Source organism: Loxodonta africana, chromosome 23, assembly GCF_030014295.1.
Source record: "Loxodonta africana isolate mLoxAfr1 chromosome 23, mLoxAfr1.hap2, whole genome shotgun sequence".
Taxonomy (NCBI): Eukaryota; Metazoa; Chordata; class Mammalia; order Proboscidea; family Elephantidae; genus Loxodonta; species Loxodonta africana.
In genome coordinates this window covers 49,877,483-49,896,513 of record NC_087364.1, presented here as the reverse complement: position 1 = coordinate 49,896,513, position 19,031 = coordinate 49,877,483, and the positions used below count along the sequence as shown (strand labels likewise).

Below are 19,031 nucleotides of genomic sequence, written 5' to 3'. Positions count from 1 at the left end.
CCCCCTCCCACCCCTTAGTTTCTCATCTTTGCTGTAGGGTAAATTTGGTCTCATATAGTTGATTTTTTTTAAAAAGCACAGTACTCATAGGTGATGTTGTTTATTTTATGAGCTAATCTGTTATTTAACTGAAAGGTGATCTCCAGAAGTGGTTTCAGTTCTAGGTTTAAAGGGTGTCTGAGAGTGACAGTCTCTGGGGTTCCTCTGGTCTCTACTGGTCCAGTAAGCCTGGCCTTTTTAAAGAATATGAGTTTCATTCTACATTTTTCTTCGGTTCCATCTGGGACCATCTATTGTGTCCCTGATCAGAATGATAGGTAGTGGTAGCCAGGCCAAAACCCAAAACCAAACCCACTGTGGTCGCGTCGATTCCAACTCATAGCGACCGTGTAGGACAGTAGGACAGGGTAGAACTGCCTCACAGAGTTTCCAGGGAGCGCCTGGCAGATTTGAACTGCCAACCCTTTGGTTAGCAGCCATAGCACTTAACTACTATGCCACCAGGGTTTCCGGTAGCCAGGCACCATCTAGTTATCCTGGTCTCAGGATAGATGAAGCCATGGTTCATGTGGGTTATTAGTCTTATTGACTAGTTTCTTCTTTGAGTCTTTAGTTTTCTTCTTTCTTTTTTGCTCCAGACGAGTAGAGATCAATAGCTCTCTCTTCTAATGAAGCTCATGTTCTCACTAACAAACACAGTAGCATGGGTGCTTTTTAACTTGTGATATGTGGGTCCCTGAAACCATAGGTGTATGTGAAAAGTTGTGTGCATATGTGCATTTTTCTAGAGCCAAGGTCTTTAGATTTCATCAGTTTCAAAGGGTGATGTCACCCTCAATATATTTCAAGTGGCCCTAAAGTAGAGTCCTAGAACAGTGGCTTTGGAGTCAAGCAAACTTGTATTCAAATTCCGGCTCTGCTACTTATTAACTATATAAGCTTGGACAAATAAAAATTGGTTCCCTTGTCTGAGTCTCAGTTTTCTCATCTGTAAAATTTAGTTTAGACTTCATAAAGCTTTTGTGTGGGTTAAATTGGGTCTTGGGTGATGCAAACAATTAATGTGCTCAGCTGATAACTGCAAGGTTGGAGGTTTGAGTCCACCAAGAGTTACCTCAGAAAAAAGGCCTGGTGATGTGCTTTGAAAAATCAGCCATTGAAAACCATATGGAGTACAGTTCTACTCTGACACACACGGGATCGCCATGAGTTGGACTTGACTTTATGGCAACTGATAATGTGAAGCAGCAGACGCAATGTAAGATCAGCTTCTCCCTCCGCCACCTTCATCCTTCAGGTTTTGATCCAAAGTATGGATGAGAGCTTTGAATTAAGTAGAACAAAGAATAGGCTGCCTTGGAAAGAAAGGATGTCTGCATCCCTGTTGCTTTTTTCAGATATCATCAAGTCAATTCCGCCTCATAGTGGCCCCGTGTGACAGAGTAGAACTGCCCCATAGGATTTTCTAGGCTATAATCTTTTCGGAAGCAGATCACCAGGCCCTTCCTCCATGACATCACTGAGTGGGTTTGAACTGCCAACCTTTAAGTTAGTAGCCCAGTGCAAGCCATTTGTACCACACAGCTGCCTTCAAATGTCATGAGAAAATAAATAAATAAATCCAATACTCATTGTCTTCACAATACTTTTTTGTTGTAGTTGGTATTGTTATTCCCAATTTACATATGTGAAATTGAGGTTCAGAGAGGTTTAATAACTCGCCCAAAGTTGCCCAGCTGGTAAGTGGGGGAGCTGGGATTTTAACCCAGACATTCTGGCTTGGGAGTCTGTGCTGTTGACTTCTGTGCTGTACATGTGTCTTAGATGGAGCCTCGTTGTGCTCCCCCAGCCTCACTTATTTACTACATAAACCCATAGGTATTTGAATTATAATCCCTGCCCAACACTTTTGCATCTTGGCTTCTGACCCTTTTCCTTGCCACCCGTGCTGCTTCCCTTAAGGCACAATTCAGGCTAGAAGCCTCACTGGGTTTCATCGTAGCCAGAAGTAATTCCTTCTCTGAGCTCCTGCAGCCTTTTATGTATGCCTCTTATGCAGTTGATATCACTAACTAACGTGGGCTCTTCCTTTACAAGCCTTCTTACTCCTCTAAGCCCTGGAGGATTGTTTCCTTCCCTCAGGGTTCCCAGCTCATGCAATATGTTCAGTAATTATATGATGAATAAATCAGCAGAAAATCACCCCATTCACCAGCATACTACAGTTCAGTCTTCCTCTGGCCCAGGAGTACAGTTTCAGCTCAGCCCCCTTTGATTCTTGCTCGTCCCTTGATCTTTAACCATGGCCCACCAGGTCCCACTGAAATGTAGAGTATTCCTCATCCCCTCCCATCCCCTTAGGCAGAGTTCCTCTCCTAGATCCTGGAATGTGGTAGAGGCAAGTTTTAATACCTCCAGCACTGCCCTGGAGGGAACTCTGGGGGCACGATAGTTAAGTAAGATCTGGGGATCTGCTGCCCTAAAGTTTACAGTTTAGAGAACACTGCGGGGCAATTCCACTCTGTCACATGGGTCGCTAAGAGTCGGAAATCGACTTGACAGCACCCAACAACAGCAGCACTGTTCTAGAATACTTCGACTAGCCAAGACTGGATCAATTTGAAATCTGTACACCCCTTAACACTTGACCTGCTTCTGTGTGATACTGGAGTTTCCCGACTACATCTAATACTCTTGTTTATTCTAGAATATTACTTGGGTGCCTCTGAATTTCATTTCATAAACTCAAGGGTGCAGGAAATAAAACTTGAGCTATATTTTGCCCTTAATGTTTTAGGTAGAAACTTAATCCTGGTGAACTTAGTGATTTTCCCTCATTGCTGTTTGCGCTTAGGTTTTGGAGGGTCTTCTACAGTGCCAGGAGTTTCTGGTGGTGCAGAATGGTTAACATGCTTGGGATTAATCACTGGAGGTTCAGCTCCACCTAGAGGCAGCTCAGAAGAAGGGCCTGGTGATACTTCCAAAAAATGAGCCATTGAAAATGCTATGGATCACAGTTCTACTTTGACCCACACGGGGTCACCATGAGCCAGACTCAACCTGACAGCAACTGGGTATACAATGCCAAGACATTGTGGGTGTCACTCACCCTCAGTCCACATCATTGGTCTACCTGATTGTGTGTTTGGTCCCTGGAAATTGCCCTGGGGTATTTTGTTCTTACCTATATGGACCCTTCTGGCCCATTAGTGTGCTGCATCTACTCCTGTTGGACCCTTGAGCGCATGTAATGGGCCACTGATAACCAAAGAGGCTGTCGCAGATCCACCTGCTAGGTATCATCCAGTTTTTGGTACTTTTATGTCTTTATTGGGCAAATGGAATCACTCTGCTGCTCTTACAACAGTTGGAGCTGGGGAAACTCTATGAGACCATTTGAGACGCCATCTTCCTAGACATACCTTGCAGCCAGTGCTTCCCTAGCGTCTTGCCTCCTTCCAGTTTGTGCCTGGACATGGGACATAGGTCTGCTGCTGTCAGATTTCGCAGACCTATCTGGACATTACTGGATCTCTGAGTTCTTTTTTTATTGACTCAGATATCTACAGATTCCTCATTTCATTTCCAATACTTTTCCTCCTCTTTCCTACCACCCAGCCTGGGTTATCATTTTCTTGTCTGGGAGACTTCTTACTCATAATGTAATCTTCTAAATTGTTATCTATTCTTTTGTTCTCCAAAGGATACAGGCTTTTGAAAATCAAAAGCAGAACACACCCCTGTTTCTTAGATATTTTTTCTTATAACCTTCCTTGGAATACCAGCTACAGAAAGGCTTAGCTACTGATTTTATTTGCGGGGCAGTAAGGGGTTAAAAAAAACCAACCCAAACCCAGTGCCATAGCGACCTATAGGACAGAGTAGAACTGCCCCATAGAGTTTCCAAGGAGCGCCTGGCAGATTCGAACGGCTTACCCTTTGGTTAGCAGTCATAGCACTTAACCACTACGCCACCAGGGTTTCAGGAGGGGAATAAAAAGGAGAGCTAAGGGGAACAGCATATATTTGAGAAAAAAAAAGTTGGATATTATTCACAATTTTGACACACCTCAACAGAGAGTGTAAGTATCATACTGGATAGTGCTAGGAGCAGCTTCCTGTGCCCACACTGATCTAAACCAACATCTCTCAGGCAATTCGGTATATCCTGCAGCCTTCTCACAGTTTCAGGAATCTACCTTCTGCCCTACTGTGAGCAAATATCTACTAGTGTATGAACCATGACAGACACTTAATGGACTAAAGCCAACGTACATTCTCGGCTTTGTTTCTTTGGTGGATTCTGGTTGGTGCTGTCACCTTCCATGTGGTGACAGTGGAGCAGCTAAGGTAATAATCTATCCCGTAGCCTGCTCTGCTACTAACAGCTCTGCCTGACTGAATGAGCCAGGCATGATGAGAGAAGACAGAATAAAGAGCATGGGCTTTAATGTCAGACAGATCTAAGTTTGAATCTTAGTCCATCATTAGTAGCTGTGTGTGACCTTGGGCCAGTTACTTAGTCTCTAAGCTTCATCTTTCCCATACCTACCTCATGGAATTGTAGCCAGAATTCAACAGCCTACCTGTTTTAGTTTCTTAGTGCTACTGTAACAGGAATACCACAATTGGGTGGCTTTAATGAACAGAAATTTATTTTCTCACAGTTTAGGAGGCTGGAAGTCAAATTTCAGGGTACTCTAGGCGATGGCTTTCTCTCTCTCCATGTTGGCTCTGGGGGAAAGTCCTTTTCTCTTTTCAGCTTCTGTTCTCATATCCTTGGAGATCTTCATGTGGCATGGTGTTTATCTTCTCCCATCTGTGTTCCTTGCTTCTCTGCCTAATCTGATCTTTTTATATTTCAAAAGTGATTGGTTTAATACACTGTTGTTGGTAGGTTCCGTCCAGTTGGTTCTGACTCATAGCGACCCCGTGTACAGTGGAACGAAACACTGCCCAGTCCTGTCCCATCCTCACAAGACACTGTTGTGGACTGAATTATGTCCCCCCAAAATTTATGTGTTGTAAATTGTAACCTCTGTGTCTGTGGTTAGGGGCCTGGTGGCACAGTGGTTAAGAGCTCAGCTGCTAACCAAAAGGTTGGCAGTTTGAATCCACCAGCCACTCCTTGGAAACCCTATGGGGCAGTTCTACTCTGTCCTGTAGGGTCGCTATGAGTCAGAATTGACTCAAGGAAACAGTTTGATTTTTTGGTTTATGCCTGTGGTTACAATCCCATTAGGGAATGGTTTGTCTTTGTTATGTTAATGAGGTAGGATTAGTGTAGGGTATATTTTGAGTCAATCTCTTTTGAGATATAAAAAGAGATCAAACAACCGAGCGGGGGGGGGGTCGGGGGTGGGGGGCGATAAAATAGATGCCAAGACTCATGGAGATCTCCAAGAAACCAGGAGGCAGAAGCTGAAGAGACAAGGACTTTCCTCCAGAGCCCACAGAGAAAGAAAGCTTTCCCCTAGAGCCAGTGCTCTGGATTTGGACTTCTAGCCTCCTAAACTGTGAGAAAATAAATTTTGGTTTGTTAAAGCCATCCACTTGCGGTATTTCTCTTATAGTAGCACTAGATAGCTAAGACAGACATACGCTAAACTGAATGACCGTATTAACATAACAAAGAGCCTTATTTCTGGGTGGGATTACATCCACAGTTATAGGGGTTAGGATTCCAACACGTATTTTTGAAGGGGACACGATTCAATCTCTAACGCTACACTAGCTGGATAGGCACTCAGTCAATGATGGGCTATTTTTAGGTGCCATCAAGGTTCAGAAGAAGAAGAGACTTCAGGCTGTAAATTCTTTCCACATATCTGGAGGCTCCTGGCTCTGTCTGAGCTGGTGGCTTCTGAATGCCAGGGCCTGAAGGTATCAGTTGATTCTGCCCCTTCCCTCTCACACACTCATTCCCTTCTCCTCAAGACAACCAGACACGCTTAAATATATAAGCTTAAATGCACTTTTAAAATTAAGTAAATGTAAAACTTTATTTGCACTTAAATAAAGTACTCTTCCTCCACTCCTAGTGTGTTACGGGAATATCGGATCTGTGATCTGCTGATTTAAATTTTCAAAAAGGACAGAATCTTAGAATTCACAAAACCACCTAGGTTTGAGTCCCAGTACTACCCCCTTATCCAGCTAAACAGGCAAGCTCAGTTAATCTAAATCTCTGTAAAGCTGGGCTAACGATACTTACCTCTTACCCGTTGCCATCGAGACGGTTCCAACTCCCGGCGACCCCGCACGTAGAGTAGATCTGCGCTCCAGAGGGTTTTCAGAGACTGTGGCCTTACGGAAGTAGATCACTAGGACTTTCTTTTGCGGCCTCACTGGGTTGATTTGAACCATCGATGTTTTGGTTAGTAGCCACATGCAAACTGTTTGCATAACCCAGGAACCCTGTGGCTAGTGATGTTGTTGTGATATCTGCCCCATTTCCCTCCAGAGCCGATCTGAAGATCAAGGGAGATCTCCTGTATGAAAGCACTTCCTAAGCTCTAAAAGTGAAAAGTAAACACAGTGTGTTGTATTGAAAGGGTTCAGGTCATCCTCAGGTCCAACGTCAGTTGCTTGTAAGAATTTCGATAGTAAGAGTGGGCTCTGGTGATGACGAAACTGACACGTGCTCTCCCTGTTTTTTCCTCCCTCATCCTGCAGAGCAACTTGATACACTGCCTGGGCCTGAGCCATCATCTGCTCGCCCTGAATTTTATCATCGTTTCTTTCGGCAAGAAAAGTGCATGGTCGTCTGCTCAGGTGAAGGTGACTGACACCGACTTTGACGGGGTGGAAGTCAGAGTGTTTGAAGGCTCTCCAAAGCCAGAAGAGCCTCTGAGACGCAGCGTTCTTTACATACACGGAGGAGGCTGGGCTTTGGCCAGTCCAAGTATGTCCTGGTCACCTTCGGGTTATTTGGGATTGTGGTTGGCTGTCGGGGAGATAGGTGGTTGCATTTGGCCTTCTTCTTGGTTAAGGAGTTATGTCTCGGTTCCCTGCGAAGTCCCAGTTACCCCTGTTGTCCTAGCAAAATCATTAACAGTATCCCCTTTTCACTGTCAAACAGATCCTTGTTTGGATGATAAGTTACATGGTTACCTGAGGGAAAGGATTTTGTTTGTTTGTTTATTCAGGTAGACTGTTTTGAAAATACTTCCTGTGGCCTAAGTCATAGGCTAATTTATTTTGAAGTGCTGATAGCTTTCTTCACCAAAACAAGGTGAGTTTCATTGTGCCAGAACATGAGAGAATTTTCTGTAACTCTTTTGTCAGCTTGTATTTTGAAGACATCTTTCTATGAAATAGAACGAACCATTTCTGAATACACCAACATTTTATCTGCTTATAAAACCAAAGAGTAATATATAAAAGTATGAAGCTTTAAAAGGAAACAGTCTTGCAAATTTCAGGTATCTTTTTTTAGCGTTAGATAACTTTCATGAGCAGAACATGTTCAAAATGGCAGGCAGCCAAGTGGAGCAGCCCAGTGGAAAGCAGTTTCCAAAGAGAAAGTAAAGGTCTCATCTCTGCCTGTATCCATCATAAAGCTACTTTCTCATATTCAACCCAGAGCTTTTAGCATCCCCCAAGTTCAAAAGGCAATAGCAACTTATTTTGTTTGTTTGTTTAATCATGCTATGATTTTTTTTTTTTTTAGTGCAGCCAAGGTCAAAAAGCATAACCTTTTCTAATAATCCCATTTCATTTAGCTCCATATTCACCATGTACAAATATAATTTATTCATTTATTCTTTCATTCACTGATTCGTTCATGCTGTCAACAGATGTTCACTGAGTAACATAGGGTTGCCCAGGACTGAGGGGTTTCCTGGTACACAGCACTTTCAGTGCAAAAACTCAGAACAGTCCTGCTCAAACCTAGACCATTGGTCACCTTAACATGTGTTAGAAGGTAAGGATACAAAAGTGAATAAGACAGAGTCTCTGCTCTAGAAAAAAACTGAGTCTGTAGCACTGAATAGTTGCCAGGTAGGACATTGCCATGGAGGACATGAAAAAAAGTGGCATACAAGAGTCAATCTGACCATTTGCACACGTTTTTGCTGATCACCCTCGCCAGAGGAAGAGCTGGGGCTGGTGTAAGCATGCCAGTGGCTATGCGATTATTAAGCATCCAGTTCTAGGACCATCTTGGAAAGCCTACAAATAAGGATATATCTGGTTTTCTATTGGCCCAATCTAGCTCTTAATGTATTGAAAGAACAACTAAAGGGTTACATTTTTACGTATTAAAATTGTTTCTGTCAACACAGACCTTAGGGTCCTCTTTCTAAGAAATTCTGAGACTTTCTAAAATTCTGTTTTGCTATCTGTTGGCTTAAACACAATACTGTATTCTTCAAATTGGTGACTTTCCTAAATCACAGCAAATGAGGGGTGTTAAAACAGTAAAATTTTATAGTTGGAAGGAGGGAACTGCCTATTTGTTTTGTTTTTTTTAAGCATACGTTGGAAGAGCTACAAAATCAGAATTAATGTGGTTCATTTTACATAATCCACTGTGAAATAAATGTTTACTTAGTTAAGAACATGTAATCTAGTACGTGTTTTCTGTTATTTTTTAGTAATTCCATTTTATCAGAAACCAAATTTAATTTTTGCATTTGTACATGTAGCTCTATCAATAAGGCATTCATTCACATTTGATTTTTATTATTTATTTTTCTTATTAATAGCTTAAATCTAGGTCTAAAAATAATGAATGATTAGCAGAATTTAAGAGTGGAGAATATTAAATGACCTATTTTATAGTGACCCTGCTTTTGTCTCTTTTAGAAATCAGCTACTATGATGAACTATGTACAGCAATGGCCAAGGAATTGAATGCTGTCATTGTCTCCATTGAGTAAGTAATTAATACTGAGTCATATATATATATATTATTATGAAGGGATTCTAGATAACAGTTCATTTACTTGATTTTACAAGTGATAAAATAAAGTATAAAATAAAAGCCCAGTGAGGTGAAGAGATTTGCTCAAGGTGAGACTCAGCATAACCAGAAAAATATATTTCAAATACAACTTACAATTTTTTTTTAAGCTCTTTTAATAACTTCTTTAATCACCTTTTCATATTAGTTTTTGGAAACTTCTGGAAAAGGACTTAACTGAAAGTGAGTTACCTGCAATATGTAAGTTTGACTACTGCCTATTTCATCGAAAAGGCAATCAGGGTTTTAAGAGAATCTCTCCTACAGCTAAGAGTTGGAAAAGTTATTCTCCTGGAGTCAGGTTCCATGGCTTAGACCTGTGGACAGTGATAAATATTTAATAAGTTTGAGTTGACGTAGTTATTATTATTGTCGCTAGCAGTAGTACTAGTAGTAATGTTTTGAGCAGTCTCTACCAGCTTTGTATTAGCCACTTTTCTGGGCAACTAAGAAGAATGAGAATAATAATTATAACAGTGGTGGTGATAGTGATAATGCAAAAGTCATGGCTCCTTTCTATGCCAGGCTGCTTTTGCATACATCGTCTTACCTCCTTCAGGTCTCAGCTCCAGTATTTCAAATTGAAACTATGCTCCTTCTACTTTTATTCTTTCCAAAGCCCTCATTAATATCTGACAGACCATATACTTATTTATGTGTTTGTTGTCATGGGTGGAGATAGAAAATGTAGCTCCATGAAAGCAAAGATTTTAGGAATTTTTGTCTGCTTTCCTCATCGCTGAACCATTGGTTCCTGGATATATCCCTGGCATAGAGTGCGCCTTCGATGAGTATTTGTGGAATGAGTGAATGTGGAATGAATGAATAAAGAATCTCACTTAATTCTCATAGTATAAAGCGTCCAAGCAGGGCCGGATTACCCAGTAGGCAAGGTAAAAACCCGTGTGAAATTGTTCACTACAGATTAGGAAGTAAGCACTAGTAAGCCCATGTTTACCTTGCTTACTGGGTAATCCGTCCCTGTCAGGGCCTGTAGATTTGGAAAGCAGCTTTGATTCTGTAGGAAGGTGCTGTGGTTGGGAGAGAGACAGATGCTGGCCATACCTAGAAGGAGAATCTTTGATAAGGTGAAAAAATGTGAAATTGTTCACTACAGACAATCTGGTAAGCATTATGCTTACTTTACCTGTTGGATAATCCACCCCTGCATCCAAGATATATAGTTTGATACATTTCTCATAAATAAGGAAATTGAGGCTCCAAGAAGTTAAGTAACTTGCAACGTGGTCACAGCTAGTAAGTGATGGAGTAGGGAATTGGGGCCCCAATGCTTTTTTGACTGAGTATCAAGTCAGTACTGAAGAAAGCTAATGATGCTGAGTGACAGGGCTGTGGCCACCACAAACAACTTCCATGCCCCGAGCTCATCCAGTTCTTTTCTTCTCTCTTCCTCTCTCTGCCAGCTGCCCTCCCTGCCCCCCCCCCCCCCCCCCAATTCATGGCTTATCTTCTCCTTGCCCCTGCTCCAGATCTAGAACCTAAGAGAATTATTTCTTCTGCGATCTCTTGTGAGGGCTACTCTCCTGAATTGCTTAGGCAGCTCTGACCCTGTGAACGGAGCCCTGGTGATGCAGTGGTTAAAATGCTAACCAAAAAAAAGGTCAGCAGTTCAAATCCACCAGCTGTTCCTTGGAAACATATGGGGCAGTTCTACTCTGTCTTATAGGGTCACTGTGAATCAGGATCAACTCAGTGGTAACAGGTTTGGGTTTTGTTTTTTTTTTTTTGATCCTGTGAACAGTTCACATGAGTGGCACTGGGGCTACCTTCTCAGTATGGATTCAGCCCCAGACAGCCCTGGACAGCTCCCCAGGCTTCCCTGGACCCAGCCAGCCCTCCAAGATCAATCAAGGGTTCTCAGTGCAGTTTTGTAAAACAAGAGCCTTCAAGTAAAAGATTGCATCATCTAGCCCGGGTAGCTGGCCAGAAGAAAGCAGGGCTGTTTAAGTAGCTGCTGCCCTGTTATAGAACGAGTCCCTGTGGCTCCGTGCTGGGGAACCAGCTTCAGGGCCCCTTCAGTGGTTTCTTGTGTAACCTCAGCTCTTTACAGGCCTAAGAAAAGGGGGAAGGTTGGGCTTGCTTCAGTTAGTATCACTACAATGTACCACTCATACACGTAGGCCTCACCCTACAAGGCTACAGTACCAACACCTGGCCTCAGCTCTTCCTATCTGCTCTTCACTGCTTGTTAACATCTGCCTCAAGGAAAAAACTAGGTGTTCTTTTAACTCTAGGTTTATCATAAAACATAGAAGAATGGCGTCTTAATTTCCTAGTGCTGCTGTAGCAGAAATAACAACGTGGGCGACTTTAGAGAACGGAAATTTATTCTCACAGTTCTGGAGGCTTAAAGTCCAAATGAGAGCCTTGGCTGTGATGATTCCTGCCTTGTAGGTAATGCCTGGCATTCCTTGGCTCCTTGACTTGTAGAGACCATCCTTATGTGGCATCTGCCCTGGTCTGCCCCCCTCCCCCACTCCCCGTGTGTATATATCCTGGTGTTTAATTTTCTGTTTTTATAACTCAGAAGTATGCTCTAATTAATCTAACAAAGAAAACCCTCTTTTCAAACTGGATTACATCCACAGGTATAGGGGTTAGAATTCCATCACTGTGTATTTTGGGCAATTTAATCTATAACAGTCCACCCTTTGGACTCCCAAAATTTATGTCTTTTCCAAATGCAAAACATTCATCCTATCAGAGATGGATAAGATATTTTTAAGAATTTTTTTTTTTAAGATCTGAAACATGGGAGAGACAGCTTTATTCTTAACCTTCCTTTGTGCCTAATCTGTACAATGTAGCAACCAGAAGTTTATCAACTGGGAAGCATCACAGTGCAGTAGTTAAGTACCATCACTCACGGACTGTGTGACTTTAGGCATGCCACTTAATCTAACATGGAAAATGGGGTTAGCAGTCTTCTGGAATGTTAGCTACTGGGAACAGGAGTCATGTCTTACTTTGGCTTCCCAGCATCCAGGGCAAGGCTGAGAACACGTGCTAAGTAAATATACTTTGAGTTGGATTGATGACCTCAGAGTCAGATTAGATAATTGAGATAAAAGGGCTTCAGATACTCTAAAAAGTTAGACAGGCTGGAAGATCAGTGCTGTATCCCATTGAACAGAAAGGTTCAACCTCTAAGTATATTTGTCAATATGGGCATAGGAATTATATTGTCTCATTAAAGCTCTCAGCTGCTAACTGAAACGTCAGCAGTTCAAAGCTACCAGCCGCTTGGTAGGAGAAAGTATGGTAGTCTGCTTCCATAAAGATTACAGCCTAGAAACCCTATGGAGCAGTTCTATTCTGTCCTACAGTGTTGCTCAGTTGGAATTTACTCAATGGCAAGGGATTTGGTTAATGAGTTTAATCATTAACTAATGAATTGCTCCTTTTAGGCATATTTAACTATGTCTTATTAGCTCCATCTTCTAATAACATAACTGGTTTCTCCCCTGTGGTTTATGATCTTTTAGAATTTTGTGGTGGAAATTGGCATTTTGCCAAAAGCTTAGGCTGCAGCTGTTGAACACCTGTAACTGCAAACCACTGTGGGATTGTGTAGCCTAGAACCACCCACGCCTGAACCCTATGGGGCTATTTTTAGCTCCTGACACCACCCAGAGAAAGGAGGCCAGCAGGACATGGCATCAGGCCTGTTTGGGCTTCTGTAGCCCCCTTGGGGAATGCTCTGTTTCTCTATTTACCCCTGAGGTTAAAGGCGAGGTTTTCCAGGTTTCCATCTGAATGGGAGGAGGTAGTTTAGATAAATGCTGAGAGTCTGGGGAGCTGGCTTCTGTTTACAGATCTATGTCCTGTGACATCTTAAGCTGTGAACAGAGCGCCAGAGCATCACGTCCTTTCCAGAGCACACTTCTAGACCTAGGATTTTGGTAAAGCATCCCAACACGTGTCACTTCATTTGAATATTATTCTTGTCCAGTCAGCTAAAAACCAATTACTGTTAATTCGACACTGACCCATGGTGTCCCCATGTGTTGCAGAGTAGAACTGCTCCAGAGGGTTTTCTTGGCTGTAATCTTTACGGAAGCAGATCGTCAGGGTTTTCTTCTGAGTTGCCGCTGCGTTGGTTCAAACTGCCAACCTTTAGTTTAGTGGAAATGACAACAACAAAAAAACATTGCCGTTGAGCCTATTCTAACTCATAGCAGCCCTATAGGACAGAGTAGAGCTGTGCCATAGGGTTTCCAAGGCTATAATCTTTTTTTTTTTTCCCTCAAGGAAACAAAAAGTTTATTTGTGACCTAGCTAGACAGGTACAAGAATTTATGCTTATGTTGAAACTTTTAATCATACAAATCAATGTACATTTTTCTAACATAAATATGCAGAGGATTTTAATTGTAATCAACATCATTATGTAAATTGACTGCAAAAACTGGTTGATATCAATAAATTTAGAATTGCTTTTCAACTTATATAATGCCGTTTGAACATAATAACACTGTGTTGACACGAGTTTTGAAACTGATATGCTTTTGTTTTAAAGTCAAATCAGTTCTAAAATAGATGAAGCAGTTTTGTCAACATGAGTGGGAATATTAAAGGTCCTTGATTCAGTTAATGAAAAACTTTTAAGTCGGCTTGGAACAACCTAGGTATGAGAACCCACTTTTTAAACTGTGAATTTTGTGAAATCTAAACATAGATCAAGTATTTTCGATAAAAATTTAATATCCAAATTGAGACAAGGCTGTAATCTTTAGAGAAACAGACTGGCCACATCTTTCTCCCGAGGAGCGGCCGGTGGGTTTGAACTGCTGACCTTTCGGTTAGTACTCCAGAGCAAATCATTTGCGTCACTCAGGGACCCCCTAGGCAGCCAAAGCTTTGCTAATCTTGTCTCTCCCTGCCTGAGTGACTGGTAGACAGAGCTATCTCAAGGGGCCTTTCTTTTTAAGTTGTGGTAGATATGTGTGGAACAAAACATTTGCCACTTTAATAGTCTTCACATGCGAAGTTCAGGGACGTTAATTATGTTCGTCATGTTGTCAAGAGGCCATTTTTTGAAAGTAAAAGAAAGACCTCCTTCAACCTTTATACACAAAACCGTATTTTAAGAACTAAAAGAGAAACAATCATCTGCTCACAATCCCTCTACTCTAATGAAACTTTATTATGTTTTCTTGTGATAGAAAGAAAGCTTTTACCTGTTAGAGGAATAAATTGATCCTTCCTCTGAAATTGTCCCCCTCAACTAGAGAGCACAATATGGATTTAATGATTGATGTAATTTATTTAATGATTGATGTACTGAAGATGGGGAGGGGTTCTCCAAGACTTGGGAGAATAAACTAAAAAAAAAATCAAACCAGTTGCCATCAAGTCAACTCCAACTCATGATGACCCCATGGGTTGCAGAAGAAAACTACTCTGGTTTTCACGGCTGTAACTTTTTGGAAGTAGATCATCAGGCCTGTCTTCTGAGGCATATCTGGGTGGGTTTAAACCACCAACCTTTCAGTTAGTAGTCAAGTGCTTAACCATTTTCCCCACCCAGAGACTCCTCTCAGGGGAATACTAACCTATGTATGTTCCCAGGATGAATTTATTGAGCTCTTATTGGAGGGTGGTTTAAAAAAAAAGAAAAAAAAGCGAAACTTTATCTGTCTCCTGCTGCATCTAATGGGAGTATAATTTCATTCCAAAATATCACATGCACCTTTCACCTAATTGGCATTATCTGAGGAGAACTCAGTGTCCTTGTCCACAGCTGAAGGTTGTAGACATGGTTTCTAGGTTAGGTTATTTTGAGGGAGAATGTGCATCACCACACTCTTAGAATACTGCATCATTCAGGATCTATCTATATGGGATCAAACTGACAATAGCAACTCCAAAGAGTCGATAGGAAACTTAGGGGGCAGAGAGTTTGTGTTATGGTTGAGTAACAACTCAGAAAAAGAGAGAATGGTTGTACAAATCGAAGAATGTAATCAATGTCACTGAATTATACATGTAGAAATTGTTGAATTGGTGTAGGTCCTACTGTGTATATTCTCCACAACAACAAAAATAATAACAAATTATTAAAAACAAACAAACAAAAAACCACGTACCACGTGCCAGGCAATGTGCTGTGTGGTTTATTTTGAGAATATCGCAAAACCATTGATATCATGAAAGACACTCTGGGATATACAATATCTGCAGGTTTGACAATTTGTTGCTCTGGTGAGGTAATAAGAATAAATATGTATATATTATTTATTGATTTAGTATTATATATATGTTGTCGTTGTTAAGTGCCATCGAGTCGGTTCTAACTCACAGCAACCCTATGTAAAACAGAACAAAACACTGCCTGGTGCTGCACCATCATTGCTGTGACTGAGTCCATCATTGCACCCACTGTGTTGATCCATCTTGTTGAGGGTCTTCTACCTTTCACTGACCCTCTACTTTGTCAAGCATGATGTCCTTCTCCAGGGAGTCCTGATAACATATTCAAAGTATGTTAGGTGAAATCTCCCCATCCTCGCTTCAAAGAAGCATTCTGGCTGTATTTCTTTCAAGACAGATTTGTTCATTCTTCTGGCAGTCCATGGTATATTAAATATTCTTCGCCAACACCATAATTCAAAGCTGTCAATTCTTCTTCCATCTTCCTTATTCACTGTCCAATTTTCAATACAGATGAGGGGATTGAAAATACCACGGCTTGGGTGAGGTGCACTTTAGTCCTCAGAATAACATCTTTGCTTTTTAACACTTTGAAGAGGTCTTTTGCAGCAGAGTTGCCCAATGTAATATGTCGTTTAATTTCTTGTCTGCTTCTTCCATGGCCATTGATTGTGGTTCCAAGTAAAATGAAATCCTTCACAACTTCAATTTTTTCTCCGTTTATCATGATGTTGCTTATTGGTCCAGTTGTGAGGATTTTTGTGTTCTTTATGTTGAGGAATAATCCGTACTGAAGGCTGTAGTCTTTGATTTTTCATGAGTGTTTCAAGTCCTCTTTGCTTTCAGCAAGTTGTGTCATCTGCATGTAGCAGAGTCTTCTTCAATCCTGATGCCACGTTTTTCTTCATATAGTCCAACTTCTCTGATTATTTGCTCAGCAAACAGATTGAGTAAGTTTGGTGAAAGGATACAACGCTGACATACCTTTCCTGATCTTAAACCATGCTGTATCCCTTTGTTCTGTTCCAATAACTGCCTCCTTGTCTATGTACACGTTCTGCATGAGCACAATTAAGTGTTCTGGAATTTCCATTCTTTGCAAAGTTATCCATAATTTCTTATGATCCACACAGTTGAATGCCTTTGTGTAGTTAATAAAAACACAGTAAACTTCTTTCTGGTATTCTCTGCTTTTGGTCAAGATCCATCTGACATCAGCAATGATATCCTTTGCTTCACCTCCTCTTCTGAGTCCAGCTTGAATTTCTGGTAGTTCCCTGTTGATGTAGTGCTGCAACTGCTTTTGAATGATCTTCAGCAAAATTTTACTTTGCATGTGATATGAATGATATTGTTTGATAATTTCTACGTTCTGTTGGATCACCTTTCTTTGGAATGGGCACAAATATGGATGTCTTCTAGTCAGTTGGCCAGGTAGCTGTCTTCCAAATTTCTTGGCATAGGCAAGTGAGCACCTCCAACACTGCATCCGTTTGTTGAAACATCTCAATTGGTATTCTGTCAGTTCCTGAACCCTTGTTTTTTGCCAGTGCCTTCAGTGCAGCTTGGACTTCTTCCTTCCATACCATCGGTTCTTGATCATATGCTGCCTTCTGAAATGGTTGAACATTGACCAATTCTTTTTGGTACAGTGACTCTGTATCCTTCCATCTTCTTTTGATGCTTCCTGCATCGTTCTATATTTTGTCCGTAGGATCCTTCAACATTGCAACTCAAGGCTTGAAATTTTTCTTCAGTTCTTTCAGCTTGAGAGGTGTGTTCTTCCCTTTTGGTTTTCTAACTCCAGGTCTTTGCACATTTCATTATAATACTTTACTTTATCTTCTCAAGCTGCCTTTAAAGTTTTCTATTCACCTCTTTTACTTCATAATTTCTTCCATTCACTTTAGCTGCTCTACATCCAAGGGCAAGCTTCAGAGTCTCTTCTGACATCTATTTTGGTCTTTTCCTTTTTTCCTATCTGTTTAATGACCTTTTGCTTTCTTCATGTATGATATTCTTGATGTCATCCCAGAACTCATCTGGTCTTCAGTCATTAGTGTTCAGTGTGTCAAGTCTATTTTTGAGATGGTCTCTAAATTCAGGTGGAATATACTCAAGATCATATTTTAGTTCTTATGGACTTGTATATGCAACTTAAGTTTGCATATAAGCAATTGATGGTCTCTTCCACAGTTGGCCCCTGTGGCCTTGTTCTCACTGATGATATTGAACTTCTTTCTCCATCGTCTCTTTCCACAGATGTAGTCTGTTTGATTCCTGTGTATTCTTTCTAGCAAGGTCCACATGTATAGTTGCCATTTATGTTGCTGAAGAAAGGTATTTGCAGTGAATGAGTTGTTGGTCTTTCAAAATTCTATCATGTGATCTCTGGAGTCATTCCATCACCAAGGCCATATTTTTCAACTACTGATCCTTCTCCTTTGTTTCCAACTTTCACATTCCTATCAATGCATCTTAATTGCATGTTTGGTCAATTTCAGACTGCAGAAGTTGGTAAAAATCTTCCTTTTCTTCATCTTTGGCTTTAGTGGTTGGTGCATAAATTTGAATGATAGTTGTATTAACTGGTCTTCCTTGTAGGCGTATGGGCATATGGATGTTATCCTATCACTGACAGTGTTGTACTTGAGGAAGGATCTTGAAATGTTCTTTCCGACAATGAATGCAATGCCAATCCTCTTCAATTTGTAATTTCTGACATAGTAGACTATATGATTATCCGATTCAAAATGGCTAATACCTGTCCATTTCAGTTCACTAGTGTCTAGGATATTAATTTTCAAGTGTTCTATTTCATTTTCGACAACTTCCAATTTCCATAAATTCATACTTTGTACATTCCACATTCCAATTACTAATGGATGGTTGCAGCTGTTTCTTCTCATTTTGACTCATGTTACATCAGCAGATGAAGGTCCTGAAAGCTTTACTCCATCCACATCCTTAAAGTTGATTCTACTTTGAGGAGGCAGCGCTTCCCCAGTCATATTTTGAGTGCCTTCCAACGTGAGAGGCTCATCTTCCAGCACTATATCAGGCAGTGTTCCACTGCTATTCATAAGGTTTTCAGTGGCCAGTTTTTTCAGAAGTAGATCACCAGGTCCTTTGTCCTAGTCTGTCTTAGTCTTGAAGCTCCGCTGAAACCTGTCTACCATGAGTGACCCTGCTGGTATTTGAAATACTGGTGGCGTAGCTTCCAGCATCACAGCAGCATGCAAGCCACCACAGTATGACAAACTGACAGACAAGTGGTGGAATACATACATATATATTTTTTTCTTTAAGGCTGTGTTTTGAAGTTTGTGAATTCAGATCCCAGCTCTGCTACTTACCAGCTATTATAGACAAGGTATGCATCCTCTTTAGACCTTGTGTTCTCATGCTTAAACCCACAGGTTTACTCTAAGATTTGAGTGAAACACGCCTGTGGAACACTTGGCTAGTTGCCTCACCAGCTGTAATACAATCATTTTTATACAGCATGCACATTTATTCCATTGATTAAACCTCGTGCTTAAGTTTACACCAAATTTTGGTCCTTGGTGTCACGGTGGTTAAAGTGAGCAACTGCTAACCAAAAGGTGGGCAGACTGAAACCACCAATGGCTCCTCGGAAGAAAGATGTGGCAGTCTGCTTCTGTAGAAGTTCACAGCCTTGGAAATCCTATGGGGTCACTATGGGTTGGAATCAACTTGACAGCAGTGAGAGTAGAAGGCAAGGAGCCCTGGTGGTACAGTGGTTAAAGTGCTCCACTGCTAACTGAAAGGTCAGTGGTTTGAACTCACCAGTTGTTCTACGGGAGAAATATGTACAGTTTGCTTCTGTAAAGATTTACAGCCTTGGGAATCATATGGGTCAGCTCTA

At 41.2% G+C, this 19,031-nt stretch overlaps 1 protein-coding gene across 4 annotated transcripts in view; it reads left to right on the top strand.

Annotated features, from left to right (window-relative positions):
* NCEH1 (neutral cholesterol ester hydrolase 1) overlaps positions 1-19,031 on the top strand; it is a 76,690-nt gene that overhangs the window by 43,397 nt on the left and 14,262 nt on the right. For 3 of the 4 annotated variants that reach the window (XM_023555498.2, XM_064275481.1, XM_010596029.3), the window contains exons 2-3: positions 6,676-6,904; positions 8,812-8,881. In XM_023555498.2, the coding sequence (XP_023411266.2) occupies positions 6,676-6,904; positions 8,812-8,881 (299 nt within the window). Of the gene's footprint in view, positions 1-6,675; positions 6,905-7,160; positions 7,235-8,811; positions 8,882-19,031 lie in introns of those variants that run through there. The other variant, XM_023555497.2, reaches the window with a different exon arrangement.